The sequence below is a fragment of the Canis lupus genome, chromosome 13 (assembly GCF_003254725.2).
Source record: "Canis lupus dingo isolate Sandy chromosome 13, ASM325472v2, whole genome shotgun sequence".
In the NCBI taxonomy this organism is placed as follows: Eukaryota; Metazoa; Chordata; class Mammalia; order Carnivora; family Canidae; genus Canis; species Canis lupus.
Window position 1 is genome coordinate 7449812 of NC_064255.1, and position 23243 is coordinate 7473054.

Here is a 23243-nt window from a genome sequence, read left to right on the forward strand (position 1 = left end):
TTAGTTTAATTGGCCTTTCTGACATTTGCATTTACATTTAGGGTTCTAAACATTGTGCTTTCTGAATTCATTCTTTCTAGATGCTTCCCATGTAGCTGTTATGCATGTGCTGGCTTCACCATCCACCCCACCTCAACCATCTTATTACTTGCCTTACAAACATTTGTAGGTTTTATCTTGCACACCTTACTGGGAGAAGGAACAAATCACTTTTTCTTTCCACTGTTGATTTCTCAGCACCTAGAAGAGTGCTGAAGTACTCTGCACATAGTACATACTCAGTAAATTTATTGAATGAATGAGAAACCAGATAGCTATGCCTCTGAGATTAATAATATAAATAAGGTTTTACATATAGTTGTCTTTTTTTTAGTTTTTATTTAAATCCAAATTAGTTAACTAACATACAGTATAATGTAAGTTTTAGGAGTACAATATAGTGATTCAGCACTTCCATACATCATCAGGTACTCATCACAAGTGTGCTCCTTAAGCCCCAACATCTATTTCGCCCATTCCCCCCCACCCCCATTCCTCTGGTAACCATCAGTTTGTTCTCTGTAGTTAATAGAGTCTGTTTCTTGGTTTACCTCTCTCTGTGTGTCTCTCTTTTCTTCTTCCAGTGTTCATCTGTCTTGTTCTTGAATTCTACATTAGTGAAATCATATGGTATTTGTCTTTCTACCTGACTGACTTATTTCACTTAGAATAATATTCTCTAGCTCTATCCATGTCATTGCAAATGGCAATATTTCATTCTTTTATGGCTAAACAATATCCCATTATATATATATATACTGCAACTTCTTTATTCATCAGGTGATAGACTTTTGAGCTCTTTACATAATTTGGCTATTGTGGAAAATGCTGCATGGGGGTGCATGTGTCCCTTTGTTTTTGTTTTTAAATATTTTATTTATTTATTCATGAGAGACACAGAGAGAAAGAGAGGCAGAGACACACACACAGAGAGAGAGAGAGAGAGAGAGAGAGAGAGAGAGAAGTAGGCTCCCTGTAAGGAGCCCGATGTGGAACTCAATCTCAGACCCTAGGATCACACCCTGAGCCAAAGGCAGATGCTCAACCACTGAGCCACCCAGGTGTCCCTGTCCCTTCGAATCAATATTTTTGAATTCTTTGGGTAAATAGTAGTGCAATTGCTCGATTGTAGGGTAGTTTTATTTTTAACTATTTGAGGAACTTCCATTTTTCAGAGTGCTGCATCAGTCCTACCAACAGTATAAGATGGTTCCCTTTTTTCCATATCAATACCAACACTTGTTTCTTGTGTTGTTTAACTGTTCTTACAGGTATGAGTTAATATCTCATTGTATTTTTGATTTGCATTTTTCTGATGATCAGTGATTTTGAACATCTTTTCATGTGTCTGTTGGCCATTTCTGTGTCTTTTTTGGAAAGATGTCTGTCTTCTTTGCCCATTTTTCATTGGATTATTCATTTTTGGGGTATTGAGTTTTATAAGTTCTTTCTACAGTTTATATACTAACCTTTTATTGATTATGTCATTTGAAAATATATTCTCCCATTCTGTAGATTGCCTTTTAGTTTTGTTGATTGTTTCCTTTGTAGTACAGAGCTTTTTATTTTTATGAAGTCCCAATAGTTTGTTTCCCTTGCCTCAGGAAATATGCCTAGAAAGAACTTTCTTTGACTGATGTCACAGAAGTGGCTGTCTGTGTTCTCCTCTAGGATTTTTATGGTTTCAGGTCTCACATCTAGGTCTTTAACCCATTTGGAATTTATTTTGAGGTATAGTATAAGAAAGTGATTCAGTTTCATTCTTTTGCATATCATTGTCCAATTTTTCCAACACCATTTGTTGAACAGACTCTTTTGTCCATTGCATTTTCTTTCCTGCTTTGTTGAAGATTAGTTGGCCATATAATTGTGGGTTTGTCTCTGGGTTTGCTATTCTGTTTTGTTGATCTATCTGTCTATTTTTGTGTCAGTACCATACTGTTTTGATACTGTAGCTTTGTAATATAATTTGAAGTCCAGAATTGTGAAACCTCCAACTTTACTTTTCTTTTTCAAGATTGCTTTGGTTATTTGGGTCCTTTGTGGCTTCACAAAAGGTTTAAGATTGTTTGTTCTAGATCTGAAAAAATGCTGTTGGTATCTTGATAAGGATTATATTAAATGTGTAGATTGCATTGGATGTATAGACATTTTAACAATATTTGTTTTTCTAATCCATAAGCATGGAATGTTTTGTGGTGGAGTTTTTGGGCTTTTTATATATATAGTATCATATCATCTGCAGATAGTGAAAGCTTTATTTCTTCCTCCTGATTTGGATGCATTTCATTTCTTTTTGTTGTCGTAACTTTCAAGTCATTAAAATTTAGTTTTTAAATTTTATATAGGCCTTGGTATGCATCTAAAATATAGCAGACCATTGATGAATAGATTACTGTCCACAGTTTCTACTCTCATCTGTTTCTTTTCAGGGAGGCATGGGATTTGGTTTCTATTTGTTGACTCTTCAGATATAGGCAGTTAAGTATATTGAAGAGACTATTTGGCAATTGGAATTTTTAAGTAAAATCAAGGTTCATGTTTCATCTTAGAAAAACATATTAAAATATAAAGTAGTGCTATTTTGAAATCAAAATACAAGTAGAGGGCATTAACCTAGATGATCGGTGTTTTTTCATCAATTATTCTCAGGTTAAATATATAAAAGTCATTAGTAACTTCCCAATTCATACCATTCTTCAAGTGTGACTGTTAACCACTGTGTATTTTTATACCTGAGCTTAGACTTACAAACTTCTATTAAATATTTTCAATCCTTGTTTGAGTCGTCATTTTTGTTGTTTTAAAGATTTATTTATTTGAGAGATAGAGGGTTGGGGGGAGAGGCAGAGGGAGAGGAAGAGAGAATCCCAAGCAGACTCCATGCTAAGTGTGGAGCCTGATGCAGGACTCACTCCCACGACCCTGAGATTATGACCTGAGTCAAAATCAAGAGTCAGATGCTTAACTGACTGAGCCACCCAGGTGCTCTTCCTTATTTTAAGTTTTAAAAAGGAATTTAACCTCTGAAAAATTTAATTCCAAAATGTTTGTAGAAAGTTTATGTGTGCATACACACACACACACACACACACATTCCCACCTTCGTTACAAACCATACAGATGTTAGCTTTGAGAGAATTTAATATAAATCACGTATTTAAGAACAATTATAAAGTATTTTAGCTATGACCTTGGGCAGTAGGCATTAGGAATTCAAGGAGAGTTCTTTTTTTGATGTTTCTAAATCCTTCGTCTAATGAGTCTACCAACAGAGGCTTTTATTTATAGGGAATTAAATGGAAACTGCTAAAGCAGTTCTGATAATATCCACCTGCTTTCCTGTTATTAAAGAACCTTGTAGCACAGTGGACTAAACAGCCTAATCTCACCTATTTTATTTCTAGTATAACTTCACAGGCTAGTGACAAGTCTATAGTCATTTAAGAGGCTTATTTAGACACTAAATACCCAAGAAGGGTGAAGTCTGAATCATTGTAAGACAAACTAACAATGAAGATGTGAAGAGTACCATGAGGCCTAACTGCTAATTCTAAGAGTCTGTCCAAACATTAGCATTTTCATAGCGCCAGCAAATCCATCTGCAGAATACTGAACCTAGCAGCCTCATGCCCATAGTTTGGGAGGTGCTCATTATTAACTGGGTCATGTTTCAGGGCAGCACCCCAGATGGCACCACATCCAGCTTGTGCTAACATAATACCAGCCTTATTGCTATGCCTGGCTCCTGTGTACACTCTCCCCATTTTTGCCAAGGCATAGGACATCCTCCGTGATTTCCATCTATGCCTGTCATCTGTTGCCTTTTTTTAACTTTTTTCTTACCTTTTAAGTTTATTTATTTTTTTTTTTTTAATTTTTTTTTTTTTTTTTTTTTATTTATTTATGATAGTCACACAGAGAGAGAGAGAGAGAGAGGCAGAGACATAGGCAGAGGGAGAAGCAGGCTCCATGCACCGGGAGCCTGACGTGGGATTCAATCCTGGGTCTCCAGGATCGCGCCCTGGGCCAAAGGCAGGCGCTAAACCGCTGCGCCACCGAGGGATCCCATTACCTTTTAAGTTTACTCTAGATGTCCACTTATCCAGATTTTATCTGATTAAAAATGTTAGGGACAAAAATAAAGGGACATTCATGCTAATTAATTCACAGTTTAGAACTACTCAGATTGCAAAGCCTTAGGAAAATTTCTGCACTTGGCAAGACAGATCTTACTAACTACTACTCTTCTAAAGTACAATGGAGACAGCTCCTCTGGAAGTGGAGTGGCAAAAATAGATTTTTTTTTTTTTTTTGCACCAGGTTAAGTCATGCCTTACAAGCAAGTTGGCCTTAATTTCTCCTAGGGTGGGGGTGCTGGCGAATAGAAGCATTAATGAGACCACAGTCTTGGGATATTTTTTAAACTCTAGTATATGCAGAGGGAAGCAAACAGACCTTTCTTACTAGGCTGGGAAATGGAGGTTGGCTTTGTGACAGTTTTCTTCTCCAGTCCAAGCAGATGGATGAGAGTAAATGATGAGTTGGATGAGAGGTGGCTCATGTACCCTTCACTGTAACCCTCTATATATCCACAAGAAGGACACCTGGTTGTGTTCAAAGGTAGTTCCCTAACACAGTAGCTGAGAGTTGGAAGAAACTGCCCTCATTTCTACTTCTTTTGACCAGTCAAGGTGTCGAAAAGCCCTGGGGCTATCCTGTTTCATACATTTCTGAACACAGAGAGAGCTTCTCCACTTAGAATTGAAGTTTTACAATGGTCTCTGATGGAAGAAATGTACATTTTTATTCCACCTCCAACATATTTTTAAATGACATAGGTTTTATTCTTTCTGCTCCTTCTATTTGTTATGATGCTGGTCACTTACATCTAAGGATCATATTTATAGTTGTTGTTTTTTTTTTTTTTAACCAGGCTTTATTACTCTTTTTTCTTAACTGATAAAACCATTCTGGTTATTGGTAATCTTCTATGAAATGAAATTTAAAACACATTTTATCTCCCTATCTTTTATAAAGATATGAATATTACACCATGCTGCAAAGAGTAAGCATGTGTGAGTAATGTTTAAAATCAAATATAACTGATTCTGAAATTAATTTAACATATAGTTATTGTTATGTACAGTTATCATTGCATGAAGAATTTGGGGTAGGAGAAAGGGTGCAGGCTTTGGGATCAAGCCACTCTTGACTTAGAATCCTGACTTTGTCAATTACATGTTTTGTGAACTTGGGCAATTTACATAAATTTTTAATGTCTCAGTTTCCTCATCAGTAAAATAGGCATACCACTGTTTATTTTTTCAATGTTGTTATTGGTTATTAATGGCATATGAAAAGTTACTAGCTTATAGAATGAGTTCAACAAATGATCGCTCCTAAGTAGTAATGCAGGAATATCAGTAATTCTGATATTTTGTTTGTGTCAACGTTTTCCAGATTTTGCATGGGCACTCTTTTAATTTCTTTAACAAACATTTGAAGAGAATCTAACGTGTTGAAGGTTCTGAGGATTTCTAAGAACTCTTAAGGGAACTTTACGCCTTCACGAGAATGGTCAGCTTAGCACAAATAACTTAAAATAATGTTGATGGACAGCTTTCTAAAAGCATGGCACTTTTTCTTACCTTTGGAAATATTGACAATGTAGGGTCATTTCTATGATCATTGTTTATGCACTGCCATGATTTCTCAATGTTATCCAGGTGTGAAAGGATCTTAGTGTCTTGTTATACTTCTTGAATCTTATCATCTGGTGTTCATATTTGCTCTGTTTATCCCTTACTGTTCTTAGTGTACTTCCACATTTCAATATTCTTTCTTTATTTTAATTAATTAACTTCTAAATTCAGTATAATTTAGAAAGAAATTCAGTATGGTTAATGTACAGCATTGTATTAGTTTTAGGTGTACAATATAGTCATTCCACAGTTCTCTGTGCTACTAGTGCTCATCATAGTAAGTGTACTTTTATCTCCTTTCACCTGTTTCATCCATCCCCTTGACTTCCCCTCTGTTAACTACTAGTTCTCCATACTTAAGGGTCTGGTTTTTTGTTTACCTCTTTTTTCTTTGTTCATTTGTTTTGTTTCTTAAATTCTACATATGTGTGAACTCAAATGGTATTGGTCTTTCTTTGACTGACTTACTTCACTTAGCATAATGCCCTCTAGATCTATCCCACTGTTGTTGCAAATGACAAGATTTCATTATTTTTTATGGCTGTGTAATATTCCAATATATGTATACATACACATTCCCCACACACATCTTCTTTATCCATTTATCTATTGGTGGACACTTGGTTTGCTTCTATATTTTGGCTATTCTAAGTAATTCTGCAATAAACATAGGGTACACATATCTTTTGGAATTAATGTTTTCATATTCTTTGGATAAATACTCAGTGAAATTACTGGATCATGTGATCATTCTATTTCTAATTTTTTGAATCTCCATGCTGTTTTCCACAGTAGCTGCACCAGTTTGCATTCACACCAACAGTGCAGGAGAATTCCTTTTTCTTCTCATCCTCACCAATATTTGCTGTTTCTTATGTTTTTGATTCTAGCCATTTGACAGGTGTGAGGTGGAATCTCATTGGAGTTTTGATTTGCATTTCGCTGATGATGAGTGATGTTGAGCATTTTTTATGTGTGTGTGTTTGGAGAAATATGTGTTCATGTTTTCTGCTACCTTATCTACCTTAAGCTACCTTATCTAAGTAATTTTCTTTTAATATTTAGGAGCAACATCCTGGTGGTATGAAGACTCTACTGAAAGTAATGTAGTATAATGTGAGGGAAATGTGATAAAGTGGCTAAGAAGTCAGTCTTAGGTGTCCTAAAAGACATAGTTCAAATCCCATCTTTGCCATAGTAAATGGTAGAGTTACTAGGAAAGTTATTTGACCTTGAGCAAGTTCCTCAACCTTGCTAAATATTCCATTCTTTCTTCTGTTAAGTGAAAATGTGAGTAGTACCTACCTCATAGGCCATTGAGATTAACTAATACATTTAAAGCATTTGTAACAATGCCTAGGACCTAGTAAGGACACAGTGAGTTATAGTGACAATGGTGCAGACATCAATGTGATATTCTTTAGTGCTTATAAGTCTGATACGGGCACTATCTCTAAATTGTTTCTATATTTTCTTTATATGTTACAAGGACGTTTCCCCTCAGTAGTACCTATCATTTACTAATACTTCTTATTATATGGTTTAAATTATGTGCTACCAAGAAAAATACACTTATGGAACATATTTCTCACTTAACTGAAGAGCAATTGCATTTAACACCCATCTTCCTTGCACTTACAGAATGGCATTTTCTTGAGGGGGATAACAGCTTGCTGTGTGGAGTTTGGGTCTCTTTTTTCCTTGGATACTGTTCTGCATACCAGCTCCTCTCCCAACCATGGGCCCTTGTGGAGGTGTGGGTGGAGCATGTGAGACCTCAAGTACCAGGCTCACAGGTAACAGAACACTCATCAGATCAGACTGGCTCCTATGCAGCTATAAGGTTTCCTGCTCACCTGCACAGAAATGACGAAGGACAAAAACAGCCCCGGGTAGGTGGCATCTACCAGCTCCGTCTGTTGTTGCTTCCTCTGTTATTATGCAGAAACGTTTCCTACTTCCATTATCGGAAGGATCTCTGATTTCTGTGCCAGTGGAAAATCAAATCTTTGTGTTTATGGGACCAAACAGATGGATTTCTATTGCCATTTGTTTCCTGGTGAAATGGGACCACGAACAAGGCAGCCTGCCAAAGGCCTAGGTATTATAGAAAGAGAAAACCTTTCTGACATGCTTGGTTTGCTATATCTATTACATCTGATCCCTTTCAAAACCATAATGCTTTGTAATTTTTAAATGGTGTTTTCCCTATTTTTATCTAAACACTAGCATTGACACCTTTTGCTATGTGGCTTAAATGATTTAAATGGTATGGAGAGATCATCGTACTTTTTACTTTTCATTAAAACTATGGTAAGCACTTGTTATATATTTTAGTATGTTCTGTTGAGCTTACTACATTATTTAAAATCATTTTTAAAATAATTACTTGAAAAAACAAGAGTCATGAAAAATTTTGTCTACATTTTTCTGAGAATAATAGTTTTCTGAGTACTTTCTGTTTGAAACTAACAATGCTGTAGGTCTAGCAACATAGAAATCTGTTGGATATTTTTACTTTCCAATTGTTTATGGGCAGTGGTAGATGCTCATATGATCCTTTAGAATATTAGATATAGCAGAGGTGCAGAAACACATCTCCTACCCTCAGAAGTAAACTAAATTCCCTTTACTCATTAATTCTCCTGTTTTTTTTTTTTTTACTATAAGATGCATTTTCTTTTTTGTTATTTCAGCGAGATGTAGCAACAGTATTGATATTTTTAACATTATTCAAATATCAAGATTATCTTACACTATTGCATTGTTTTATATAATTTAATTTCTTTTCTTCTGATACGGAGTTTGCAAGTGGGTAGATGGGGGGAGGGGGGACATAATTTTTGAAACTTGAGTACCTAACCAGATCACCTAATTAACATTCTGCTGCCTGGCTTGACATTTATAGGTGACCATGAATTTGCATCTTGGAAGCCAGAAAACCACAATTATCTGGGAACTTAGTTAAAAATATATAGATTTTTCTTGAATTAAAAAGATATTTCGAGGGTTAAAATTTCCTCATTAAGAATTAACCTATGTCAGCAGATGTTACTCATTTGATCACTTTTGACTCTTTGTTTAATAAGAAAAACTTGGAGTTCTTGCTTCCCTCCCCCAGTATTTAAATGAGGAAACTATCCAAAGTTCTGAGCCAAAAGCAGGTAGCCACATTAAATATGCTTTAGTCACAAAACTGGTGGCATTTCCCAGAAACATTAGCAAATTATTTCTTAGATAGTCTCAAGATATGTCATCACTTATACTAGAAGATGATATTTATATTTTAATATAAGCCACTAGTCTGTGTGTTTCACATGTGTCAACAGTTATCACCACCACTTCTGTGAGATTGGTGTAATAATTCCTATTAGACTGATTAGTATACTGAGGTATAAAAAGAGTAAAGAGATGTCCAGCATTACACAACTAGTAAATGGTACCAGTAGGTCCAATAGTAGAGCCAATATTAATAATAGATTAGAAAAATTATTAAAAAAATCAGTCCAAGATTAATTTTTAAAAATTCCACTTACACTTTTTTCATTAGATACTCAAATTACAATATATATGCTTATTCATACAAATAAAACAGTTTAAAAATACACAAGAAAAAATTATGCCACATCCCCTTTCTAAACATATTCCCCTGACAGTAGAGAATATCCTTCCACATTTTTCTTCATACTTAACACTTGTATACCTTCCCCCATGCATATATATTTTAAACAAAAGTAAAAATATACTCTAAATGGGGCACCTGGGTGGCTTAGTCGATTAAGGTCTGACTCTTAACTTTGGATCAGGTCATGATCTCAGGGTCATGAGATTGAGCCCTGTTGCAGGCTCCGTGCTCAGCTTAAGATTTTCTCTCTCCCCACTGCTCACACATGCTCTCTCTTCCTCTCTCTCTCTCTCTTTCTCTCTCTCTCTCTCTCTTTCCAAATTACATGTCACAGTAGAGTGATGCTTACTCCAGGCCAGTGGAGTTATAACTCATCTTTGCATTGCTGCATAATATTTCATGGGATGAATGAACCATGATTTTGTGCTATGACAGATGTTTGAATAACCGAATGATCAGTTGTCTTAAGTGTTTGAAATAGACACCTGATGGAGAGTGAGATGAGCCAGATGCTTTAACCAAAGTTAAGGTGTGATTATGAAAACATTCTTCATAACTGCAGTTTCTTAGCAATTACTTGATCAGAATTATGCCTGGCCACATGCCAAGTGCACATTTCTTAAAATGTTCTCCATCACCTTAAAGTCTATAGTTGATCTCATCATGCTTGTCTCTATAGAGTATCTTCACAGATTCTTTGAAGCAAACCAGAAGGACTTTAGGAAATATAAAAATTAGGAAATGTCCATGTAATGTGAAATTTTTACCAATAGGACTAAAAAAACCCCACTAAATCATTGTAGTCCTAAGCTTTGGATTGAAAAGGAGAAACAAAAACAATTTAAAAATAAACAAGAACAAGAAGCTCTGAAATAAACACATTGCCTGGGATATTCTCTGTTAAGAATATGCTTCTCATGGCTGATGCAGGAGTTTATACACAAACTAGATCCCGTGTCTCCTATGGTGCCAGTCAGTATTTCATGTAGAACAAATCCCTTGTGCTTCTATGGAATCTATCAAAGCTATTGGAGCCTGACTTTTGCACATCTTAAATGACATCTTAAATGTCTGAAAAAAAATTGACATTGTGTTTATTCACTCAGCGTTTGATACAAAAAAAATATGCTCTTGAGGTGATGACAAGAATACAATCACCTGAGAATGTGAGTTTTAACATTGATACTATGAACATTCTATTCTGAAGCATTTGGAATCTAGGGCCAGGTCTGAGTGCATAATATTGGAAATCTTACAAGTATATATACTAGCTCTAATGTAAATATATATTTTAGTTACACAGATGAATTCTACCCACTTAGAAACAAAAACCTGATTAAAGAACACATCAAAGTAGTCATTCTTTAAACATATACTCTTTAGACTCAGAATTTGTTCTATAATTTTGACATTTTGAGAAATTTTGTGTACACATGATCTTTCTCTTCCAAGCCAGTGTAGTTTTAAAGCAATTTATATGAAATAATAGGATTCTTTTTATTTTTCAAATATTGGTTTTGGTGGTGTTGAAATATGCTGGTGGGAACATTAATGACTTAAAATATCACGAAAAAAGTAAAAAAAATAAAAATAGCACAAAGAAACAAAGTTTACATAGTACAGAATTCTAATTGTTTTCTAGAAATGCTAATATTAATCGAGACTAGCAATAAAAATTTTAAGTATTATACATATGTCTGTAATGTACTTCAACATAGGTTTTTTTTAGCTTTTTTTGACAAGGCATTTGACTTTTTGTTTTAAAAATATTAAAAAATGAATGAAACATGCTTCTTGCTCTTCAGAGTTTTACAGAGTAGTGAGGGAAACTGAGTTACACGTGTAAATAACAAATATGGTATAACTTTAGGAAGGCTGCTACATGTTCAAGCAGTGGGAAGCTAAAACCACATGAGGTTAGGTGGGGAAAGAGAGCACATTTCACTTGACAAAGCTGTGTACACAGTTCAGGGTTCCAAATTCTACCAAAAACTTTAGAACATTTCTTGTGTGAAGCACACAAACCATGGTCTAGCTTCTGATTCCATTTGCATTTGATTCCTTTCTTGGAAGGTCATGTGTGTAATCAAAGAATCAGGACAAAGAAATGGTTCATTCTTCAGTGGTAATTTTAAAATGATGCAAGATGGATGCTGACCTAATATCCTCGTGAAATCCATGTAAATCTGAACTCACAAACACCACTATTTTAAATCTATTCTATAAACATGACAGCAAATGTTGATGTTAAAACAATAATTTGTTTTATATATATATAAAATCTTTATATATAATCTTTAAGTATATAATACATATAATATATATAGAAATATATAATCTTAAGTATACTATTCAGTATCTGTTAGAAATATAAAAGAAAAACTGAATAAACTCAAAATTTTTCCCATATTTTGTTATCTTTATAAAAAAAGATCTTTAGACTGCTATCTATAGGTAACTTTTCTGTTACATTGACCTGTATCATAGAATAATTCTAAAAAAAGAGCAACCCACTCTACTTGTTACTGCACATATAAAGAAATAACATTTTAAATTGGTCACCGATTTACTGCTCCTGGAACTTTGCTTTTTCAAAGTATTTTAAATTAATTGGATACTTTAATAAGACATATTAGTAATTTCTTCCCTTGCTTTTTCTCATTTATTTTGAAACTTGATGAAAACTCTTAGGGTTGATTTTATGTGTGATCCAATTTAGAGTTAGAAAATTTTGTGAAAGCCTACTTAAATGACATAAGTTGAAATATAAGGCAATCCTTTAGGGGGTCCACAGTGCTCTAGGATTAAATGGAAGCAGTTTAATGTGAAGTGAGGCCTTTTGGGTGAAAGGTCCCCTTAATTCTTCCCACTATAGATAGGCATATCCATATGTTGAAAATTACTCCAAATATACTTTGCTGTCTCTCAGCTCCATATTTTTACTCAGGTTTACCTCTGTCCAGATTGCCCTTTCGTACAGTGTCTAACCTGTAGGCTCATTGCACTACCTCTGCAAGCCTCTGCTCAGATGTGACTTCCCCTGGGAGATTGTTCCATCTCTGGGCATTGCTTCCAACTGAGCTCTCCCAGTGCCTCTCTGAGCTCCCTGTTAATGCACACAGTTGCATTGGTATAATCACATCACCTCTTGCGCGCGCTCTCTCTATCTCTCTCTCTCTCTCTTTCCCCCTTCACCTAGAAGACTCAATTCCTTGAATTCCTAGGGCTTAGCATGCTGCCTTGTCCTTAGTGCTGGGCAATTGAAGGCCAAAGTGCACATACCACTTTGAAAGTGAAAAATTTGGTGATTAATAGCTTTCAAATGCTATACTGTAGGGATGCCTGGTTGGCTTAGTGGTTAAATGTCTGCCTTCCGGCTCAGGGTGTGATCCTGGAGTCCTGGGATCAAGTTCCACATCGGGCTCCCTGCATGGAGCTTGCTTCTCCCTCTGCCTGTGTCTCTGACTCTCTCTGTGTCTCTCATGAATAAATAAAAAAAATCTTTTAAAAAATGCTATACTGTATTGCCATCAGTGTCCAGGCAGTTTAAATTGTCTGCTTACTTTCTTTGATCAAGAACTATGAGCAGTGGGAATCATGTTGCTTAAATCCTCTTTCTTTCTCTGCCTGTGGCCATGCCTTAATGCCGGCCCTCATTATATCTTACACAAACTATTTCAAGATCTTTCTCTGCACTACCCCTTTCCTGCCTTCAAGCCTGTATATCACTGATAGAGCCAAGTTCCCTCAAAACATATCTCATCACATCATTTCTGCTCTTAAAGCCCTCTGAGGGCTCCCTGTAGGACACATAGTTCAGGCTTTCAGCCCAGCATCGTGACTGTGAGCTGGAAGCAGTGTGAAATTTGGGATAGATCATTTCTTGCTTCTCATCACAGCCCCAGCACCTAGTGCAGAATGTGGCAGATCCTAGGCATGCAGTGCACATGGAAAATAACCTGCTTCATCAAATCTAAGATGTCAGTGATCACAGAACACACCATTTCTTATATACCACTAAGGAAAAATAATATGCAAATTAAACTGTGGCACAATTCTTTCTTTATTATATCTTTTTTGGGTTTTAATTTCATTCTTCCTGAAAGACTTATTTAGGGAAAAACAAAACTGAAACAAGATTTTTATTATCTATCACTTTTGTACATAAGAGCAAATATAAGCAAAATAAATTAAATTTAATTAATATCAGGTTCTTATAATTTTGTACTGAAAGCCTGACTTTTCTGAATCTCTCTCCATTTCAGAGTCATTGATTACCATGTTTGGTGTAACATAATTTTTTTCTCTATTTCATCAGGAGTATTAGTGGTGAAACATTTCTTCTTTTTCTTTTTTTAAGATTTTATTTATTTATTCATGAGAGAGGCATAGACATAGGCAGAGGGAGAAGCAGGCTCCATGAGCGATGCCCGATGTGGGACTCGATCCCAGGACCCCAGGATCACAACCTAAGCCAAAGATAGACGCTCAACCACGGAGCCACCCAGGTGCCCCATTGGTGAAACATTTCTTAAAATAATATTATTCCAAGTTGCTGGCATCCATTTTGCAAGTTTTTACATGCATTCATAGTTATGGCAGTATAATTGCCACTTGCCCAACTATATCTTCATTTCAAAGGTTCTAAAGGTTAAAAGAATAAAATACATCTCGAAGTTGATGCAATAAGTGAATTGTGTATGGACTGAATTCAAGCTGTTATTAATGTGCCCTCAGCCCACCCTTCCAGTCTACTCTCCCCTCCACTCAATCCCATATGCTCTTTCACTGAACTACAAGATTTTGTGAATGCAAATAGTTTTGCAACTCTGTGCTTTTGCCTTCATTCCTACTCACTCTGCTTGAAATTTACTTCTCTATTCTCAAAGCAACACTTGCCTTTCATGATCCAATTCAAATGCCATCTCCAAGCCTGCCTTCTTTGCTTCCCTACATGATCTCAGTTTCTGCCCCTTTGGTGCCCTCTGAGTATTTTGTATACACTTATTTTAACACTTCACACATTTTTTTGGTGACTGCATGGACAGTGATAAGAACCAGCTATGTGGTATTTTTCTCTGTACTCTTGATGCTTGCAGTGATTTTTCAGTAAAACTTGAGTAAGTACAGTGTAATGTATCTCATTCCTCTGTTTGACTGTGGAGTAGTATGGAGTGAGAACATTGTTCCAAAGTAGTCCTGGGAAAACTTCTGATGCTATTGCTTTTATATGGTGCCCTCAGCCAAGCATCATCTAATAAACGAATTGTTATTTTGCTTTAGTCAGAATATTTAGGTTCTGTACTGGTCAAGGACTACGTTTTACAAAACAAACAAGAACTCACTAACCCGATATTTGGGTATGTTTTATCAATATTGTACAAACTATTTGATAAACATTTATTCACAACTTTTACACGGAAATGAACATATCAGAGCCTGAAAAAGACAACAGCAATTTTAGAAACAAATTTAAAATCTCAGATAAATATTGCCTGTTGATAAAAACATTAGCCAAGGTCCAATGCCTGTCCTTTAAAAGTGCCTTCTCCTTTCATTAACAAGTGTCAAAGAGTCTGTGTCCAAATCCCTAATATTAGCCATGAATCATTCTGTTTATAGATGTTAGAATAACTCTCAAAAAGATACTTGTGAAAAAACAGGTGGTGGGCAGCCCCAGTGGCTCAGCGGTTTAGTGCCGCCTTTGGCCCGGGGTGTGATCCTGGAGACCCGGGATCGAGTCCCACGTCAGGCTCCCTGCTTCTCCCTCTGCTGGTGTCTCTGCCTCTCTCTGTGTGTGTGTGCCTCTCATGAATAAATAAATAACATCTTAAAAAAAAAAAAAAAAAAGGAACAGGTGGTGACCGCCAGGAATAGTGTCACTGAAAAGCTTGTCTGGTCTAATTTTCATCTTTAACAGGGGACACTGGGTAGAGATGCCACAGTTTCTGAGTCTTGGGTTCTGGATAATTCTTATGGACATAGAAGTTTGCAAATACGTGTTTTTATATTATGATCCACTGAATCTGATACCACAGAAGATACATTTAGTTTTCCTGATGACCTAAACTAATTACCAAATGCCAAGAGGAATTTTTTTTCTTCTGGGCTGTAAAAGTCATTGTTGTCAGGTCCCATAATTCAAAAACTTTAAAAATTACTTTCTAAAATATTTTCATCATTAGTTTTTTACTATTAAATGCTGTAAATATAATGACATTCACTTCAGTCTCCTAAACAATAGAGTTTTAATAACTCTGACTTGGAGTACAGATAGAAGAAAGAACTAAAAAAGATCATTTCATTTATTATGCTTTCCAGAGGAAATGATCTATGGATGATATAGAATTAAACAGAGAATTAAAAAAAAAAAACTGAGTCACTGCAGGCACTCTGAAAGAGAGATGTGAGTCATCCTAGGTCACGCAGAGGATGGAGAGACAACAGGAATAGAATATAGATATTGTCCTTCCATATCATGCCCACTTCCTGCTTCCTCTGATGATTCTTAAATCTGTTCATTGAATCATATGATCAAGTTCATGTTTCCTAAACAGCTGTTCATCAAGGATTTTCTGAGATTCTTCTAGTGTAGTCAGCAGCAGCAGATAAACATTATTTACAAAACAACAACAACATAAAGCATTGGGTTATTTACAAAATAACAAGGGAACTTGAAAAATGATGAAATAATTGAATTTGAATAAATCTAATACTATTATCTGGTTTTATTGATAAAATAATTATGTTGAAAATTAATAGTATCATTGTCATTTGAAAGAAAGAGACAAACTGAATCAATTTCAAGAGCTGTTGTAGATTTCCCCCCCACGCTACAGTTTCACCTGCATTTTTTCTTTGTAGCTTATGTAGCCTTCGGAACATCCATCCATGATAGATTCCATCTCACCAAATTAGGCAGCTATTGGAGACCAAATAAATAAATGTGTATGTGTGTGTGTTTCCTGTAAATTGCAGTTGTTATTTATTCTGTGCAGTTTACATAAAGATGCATCACTAATTAAGAGGCTAAGACATTTGACTAGCACCTTTTTTAGATAACTTTAATCTAAATTTTTAGTCTTTCTCCACTTTGTGACTAGGATTTACTCATTTAATATCTACTTACTGAGTATAGCAATTTACTAAATACCTCCTGTATGCGAGTCACCTTGTCAGGTGAGCAAGATAATTACTTCCTTCCAGCCACTTTGCTTTTCTACTAGAATAACTTGGGCATGTGGCACCAAATGTTAGGAGTAATTGTCTTTCTTTCTATCCCCATCTATAATTAGCTAACCATTTTCCGTTCTAGACAGCAGCCTTTTACTAGGGAGAAGGTGGGCCAGTTTCTTGAAAAGCCCAGGACCTAGCATAGCTGCTGTTTTTTTGTTTGTTTGTTTGTTTGTTTAGCTTAATGTCTATAATGATGTGGCCTCATTAATCCATGTCAGGTTTTTCCTGTTGTATCAATTGCCACAATATGTATTTCTTCGTTAAAAACAATCTTTTAATGTAATAAAAGACTCTCCTTGTGATGTAGTGAAGGCTGCCAGAAAAATGACATCATGGTTACCCTCATTATTCACCCAGTGTCACCAGCCAGCTGTGCTGCATGTGCTAAAAAGTCAGGAGGAGGTAGAGCATTCATAGCTGCCTCTTCTAGCTGTGGAGTTGACTGTCAGCTTTGTAGTAAGTGCATATTGAGTCCCAGCTTGCAGTTAGATGTGAGAGATGTGGTGGTCGACAAGGTAGAAATGGTCCTAGCCTCCTAGATTCCAGTCTGTCACTTGCAGCTTATTCTAAATTTACCTTTGACACCAGCACTTTCAAACAGTGTCTTCACAACTTGAGAGTGACCCAAAGGATAGATCACTGAGAATATCTTTCTACCTGCAAATGTCTGCAAAGACTTTAAGTACACTATCTGAGGCTGCCACCATCCATTTCCAAGAGCAAGATTAAATGCCATCATCATCTTTTTATATATATATAAAAAAAATGTGATTTGCAGGACCCTGTATTCTGCTTCCAGTTATCTGGGGACTGCATGAAAAAGAGCCCAGTGGTTTCCAATGAGACTCAAAGACCTGGGTTGTTTCCTGCATGCCATTTCCTAGCATTTGGAAAACATCTATACCAAGTCATATGATAGGGCCACCCCATAGACTTGGTTCCAGAAGCATTTTTAATGGTGGCTAATGGGCTTTAAAAAGCAGTCTCTAAAAATGGCTATTTCCTGTGCTTCATGCCTGGGCAAAATTAAGTACATTGCTAGTGAAAGCATTTTTATAATTATAATTATTTATAATTTTATCATTTTATAAAAGTAAGTTATGAGGCATATACTGTGCTAGGATGTTTCAAAGCTTGGGGTTCTCCTCAATATGTGTCATTAAGGAAATAATTTTCTGTGAGGCAAAATCCTTCCCTGTGCTCAGAATGTACCAGATATATACATTGGCCTAAAACAGATGACTGGCAGATGAGCCAGGATCATCCCCAGGACAATTCAGGTGTATGATCTTTGCATTTGTCGATGGACAAAATACTTTTACAGTCATTTCTAAACTGTAAATTTAGAAACCTGAAAGAGTATAAATTCTGTCTTTAATAGGACATGGAGGAATTTTATTAAAGCATGTTGTTATCATGAGTCAAGCTTCTTATAAGGAACTCCACTTAAAAACAAGTTGTCTCTATAAAACCTATAACAACCTATAATAACAACAACAAAACCAGTAATAAATTCTGAGGGAAAATATGTCAAGCACATTTAATATATTTTCTGTTTTCTTAGAGCTAACTTAGCATTATACAGATAAACTTCTTAATAATCCACCAAACTTACCTTTAATCACTTCTTTTGAGGTCCTTCTACTGAAGGGTTTTTAAAGTCATAGGCCCAGACTCAGCATTCAGTTTAGTGGCTTGTTAGGATATCTACTATGGGGAAGGCAATAGAAATTGTGGCATATGTGACCTGTACTTGCTAATCCTATAAATTCCTGTTGCAGTTATAATTAGTATTGGATAATGGAGTATTTACTTTTACTAGGATTATTCTGTATACTTTTAAAATTAAATATTTCCAACTGGACTATAAATTCATTGAAGAAAGTTACCATATGTTATACTACTTTGTTTTTTTCCATAGATGCTGGTCAAATTTGGAGTACATAGTAATTTCTCAAATATATATTGACTTGGTTAAACAATACAATCAAATGGAATTCAGCTTTACTTCCATAAACTTGTATGAAATATCATAGAGAAAAATAGTACTTAGGACCTATATATACAGATTAATATTTAGAAGATACTTATATGTATTTACATAAATATATTTAAGTATATGTTATATATTTAATATATATTAAAGTGATATGATAAATTAATATGTAAATACATATTAAGTTAATACAAAATGTTTATTAGTTATATATGTATAACTAACTCTCTTAGCCTGAAGAGAGACATAGCCAAGCACATATATTTGAGAATTTGTTTGCCCAAGAGCAGTTGGATTTGTCTTGTGTGTCCTCAAAGGTAAATTAGGGCCAGTGGTTTGAGATTATGTGAATGGATTCTGGCTCACTATAGGAAAAATTTCTTCAATCGGATCTGCTTGGGTAAGAATAACCTCCTTGAGAGATGTTACATCCCCTTTGGTAGATGTATTTACATATTAAAAATAGGAATTTCAGAAGGCAGTCAAGCATTGGGTATATGGTTTAAGTAAATGGTTTTTACAATTATTTTAAACCTGCAAATATAGAATTCTTCCTGATTCTAAGTTTTTTTTTTTGTTTTTTGTTTTTTGTTTTTTGTAAATCGACAGTAATAATACCTACCTTCCCCCTTACAGGTTGTGCAGATCAGAATAGATAATATATGCGAAGTGTCACAAAAATATAATAAGTACTCATATTGTGCCAAAGGAGTTACTTCTTAATGATTGTGAATCAGATCTAATACCACAATTATTCATTAGGACTTATAAGAAATATCCAAATGAAAACATCTAAAGATATTATATGAACTGTACTTTTAAAGCTTATGTTTAGAGGAAGGGTCCTGGCTCACTTTAAAGGCACTTGGATACTGATGGGTTTATTTCCTTTTCATTATTCATTTTTTAGTTAGTGGTATTATTATTTTTATAATACAAAGAAGATCTTGGGTGATCTGAGAGACAGATTTATATTGGTTGATTGATCGACTGGTCTGTTTTGTATGTCTCAAAGCAATTTTGGGAAAGGATAATGATCTGTTCCAGAAAATTTTATCTCTGTAAATAACTTAGCAAAATTAAAGTCATTTCAGAGAAATTAAGTAAGGTTTTTCAGTTTTATATGTTCACATCCCTACAATAATCTTTTTAATATGATTTTGTGTATTTATTTGAGAGAGAGCACGAATGGGGTGAGGGAAAGACAGAGAAGCAGATGCCCTGCTCAGGGGATTGTTGATCCTGAGACTCCAGGATCATAATCTGAGCTAAAAGCAGACCTGAGTCAAAGGCAGATGCTTAACTGATCAAGCCACCCAGGTGCCCTGGAATAATCTTTACGAACCTTTAAAGTTTTGTCTGATTGGTACACTTTAGGCAGCATGCAAAAACATAAATGAAATACTGCATTGAATCCTTAATTGTGATTTCTGCCTTGAGTGTGTTTAGTTTCTTTTCCTGCCTCTATTTCAGTCATTACCTATCATTACCTATTGCTATGCTATACTCTTCAGTCCCTGTGGCCAGCTGTGGGAAAACACGTGCTTCTCTGAGTGAACAGCAAGTACAATACTAGACCTTGGATAAACTATTTAAAATTCTAATAAGAGCCCATGAAGAATGAATCACAATCAGCAAAAACATTATCGTGGTGGAAATGTTTACTCATTTTTTTCAGCTTCATTATTTATTTTGTTGTTCTAAAGCCTATTAGTATATTAGAAAATCAGTGAGATTTACCACTTTAATATTGTGCTGATGGTTAACAGAAAGATTTGCCTGGAAGAGCGATGCCTCAGGATAGAAGACCTGGGTCTGACCATCACTAATTGTGTGACCTTAGGTAATGCTCTAAGCTCTCTGAATTGTTTTTCCTTTGTACTCAAGAGACCTAGAAATGATTGTTCCACTTTATTTTGAGGTTCAAATATGATAATATATAAAATTACATCTAGATTATTACTGTATTTCAATAGCACAACCACCTGCTTTCCTTCCAGCAATAACAATTTCGAACATTAAAAATACATTTATACTTTTCCTGTTCTTTATTGCTTCCATTTTATAGATGAGAGATCTGCATCTCAAAGGGTTTGAAATGATGTGTCAACACCAGTAAATGGTGGACCTGAAGTTCCCTCCAGTCTCCTGTGTTCAAATACTGTGCCTCATCCACTGCACTCCACTGAGTCCTTGTTCTCCTAAGCCCATATTTTATCCACTCTAGGGAAACAAAATAGTAAGTCAAGGAGGCTGGCAGGAAAAATGCAGGGAGAGAGGCTAGTTCTTAGCCTTAATAAGGCTAGATCCATCCTCTTTACTTAAACAATTCTTCCATGTGATCTTCAACTACAGTAGTCTCTTCAGGGGTCGTGGGAAAGGATTTAATGGGATGGGAGTTTATTGAATTCATTCTCAGTTGAAAATAGTAAATGTTTGCTTTTTTCCAGTTAAGAGGTATTGATCTAAGGCAGATTTTCAGCACTTTTAATAATTGCCCCTTCTTCCTCATAAGGACCTTTTTTCCTAATCTCTTTCTCCCTTCAGTAGAATTTTAATACCACAGATTTAGTGTATCTGTTTACATTCTATAGCTCTTTGGAGGTGTTGGACCATTGTGCTAAGATTTTTTCCACCCTAAGAATGAATTTTGCGTGAGAATGAGAAGGCATGATGAAACGCTGACAGTCTACCTCTGCTTAGAGAAGTGGCAAGGAGATTGAGAGCATCATGGGGCTTTAGCCTGCCTGAGTTCAAATTCTATTTGACCCACTTCCAAACTGTGTGGCCATGCTAAATTACTTAATTTGTCTTTGTCAAGGCAATTTGTTTCTCCTATAAGGGGAAGTAGGGATTGTAAGAGCAGCAGCATCTTTGCGATAACCATAGTAGAAACAGTATTGGTACAGAGTTAGATTTCAACTTTATTGTGCTTTTAGAGTCCTGAATTAGAGTCAGGAAAGTCTGAGCCCTAAGCCTGAGTCATCTGGGTAATATATAGTCAGTTATTACTCATTATTCAGTTTCTTCATCAATACATAATTGGTTTCCCTCAAAACCACAAATGCTTCTACGTTGCAAAATTAAGTTAAGTACAGGGCTTCATCTGTTTGCCCTCACATTTAAGTGAACCTATCTTTGTTTCTGCTATTTATATATTGATTTCAGTTTATCACAATTTTTTCTGGAAGTTTCTGATTATATTCTCATTGTTCTGTCTGTAGCCTAAGGAGTTGAACCTAGAATCTTCATGGAAAAGTATTTTATTCCACAAATGTTTACTTTGGAATAATAAAAGCACTTAATACTTTGCAAAGCGTGTTCAAGCCTAGTATTGAACTAGTTCTTGAAATATCATATGATGTAGGTATTTTTATTCTTATTTTGTCATAAGAAATTAGTAGTATAGTTAATGGAGTAAATTTAAACTATGGGGAAAAATATAGGTTGTTTACCTCTAGACCACACAAATTAATGGATTATATATGTACCTTTGTGAAAAGAAAGGAAGCCTGTTCCTTGTGCAATATTTTGCATATGCATGTGCGCGCACACACACACACACACACACAAAATGCAAACATTTAAAATTGAAAAAATACATAAAGACCATTTATTTATTGAATACTGTTATGCCTCTTTATCTTCTTTGTGGACTGGAGGAACTTTTGACATGACAATATCAGCCTACCACAGTCAACCTTAGATTTTTCAATGGTCCTTGACATTAGTAAGTGTCAGTTGAGAGAGACTCTTGGTCAATCCATGAGACTTTTTTGTTGTTGACTTCATAGTTGTTAAATAACAGGTCTTATCTGAAGCTAGAAGTATCCTATGCTATTTTTATTAATATATTTATTCAACACATTTTTGGGCATCTAGTATATATTAGGCATGGAGGTGCTCCTTTGCACAGTAACCATAGATTATCATCTCTTAGCTGGTCCCTACTCTGTATCACTGAGCATGAACTTATTGTGTGTGTGTGTGTGTGTGTGTGTGTGACCTATACACAGGTATAGGTCTTTCATTTTCTTGGTTAACTTTATTCTTAGGTATATTATTATTTCTGGTGCAATTATAAATGTGATTGTTTTAATTTCTCTTTCTGCTACTTTGTTATTGGTATATAGAAATGCAGTAGTTTTTCCATATATTAATTTTGTATCCTGTGACTTTACTGAATTTACTTATCGGTTCTAGTGGTTATTTGGTAGAGTCTTCAGAATTTTCCATATATAGTATCATGTGATCTGCAAAGAGTGGAAGTTTTACTTCTTTCTTACCAGTCTGGATGCCTTTTATTTCTTTTTCTTTTTTTTTTTTCTTTTTTTGTTGGAGTTCAATTTGCCAACATATAGCATAACACCCAGTGCTCATCCCACCAAATGCCCCCCTCAGTGCCCATCACCCAATCACCCCAACCCCCCGCCCACCTCCCCTTCCACTACCCCTTGTTCATTTCCCAGACTTAGGTGCCTCTCATGTTCTGTCAGCCTCACTGACATTTTCGCTCATTTTCTCTCCTTTCCCTTTATTCCCTTTCACTAATTTTTATCTTCCCCAAATGAATGAGACCATATAATGTTTGTCTTTCTCTAATTGACTTATTTCAATCAGCATAATACCTTCCAGTTCCATC

At 35.4% G+C, this 23243-nt stretch overlaps 1 protein-coding gene across 3 annotated transcripts in view; it reads left to right on the top strand.

Moving 5' to 3' along the window:
- The window catches only part of OXR1 (oxidation resistance 1), a 444691-nt gene that overhangs the window by 156478 nt on the left and 264970 nt on the right, over positions 1 to 23243 (top strand). For 2 of the 3 annotated variants that reach the window (XM_025450867.3, XM_025450870.3), the window contains exon 1: positions 7596 to 7636. The exons of the other annotated variant lie outside the window; for it this stretch is intronic. In XM_025450867.3, the coding sequence (XP_025306652.1) occupies positions 7611 to 7636 (26 nt within the window). In that variant the 5' untranslated portion in view covers positions 7596 to 7610. Of the gene's footprint in view, positions 1 to 7595; positions 7637 to 23243 lie in introns of those variants that run through there. 3 annotated transcript variants of the gene reach the window in all.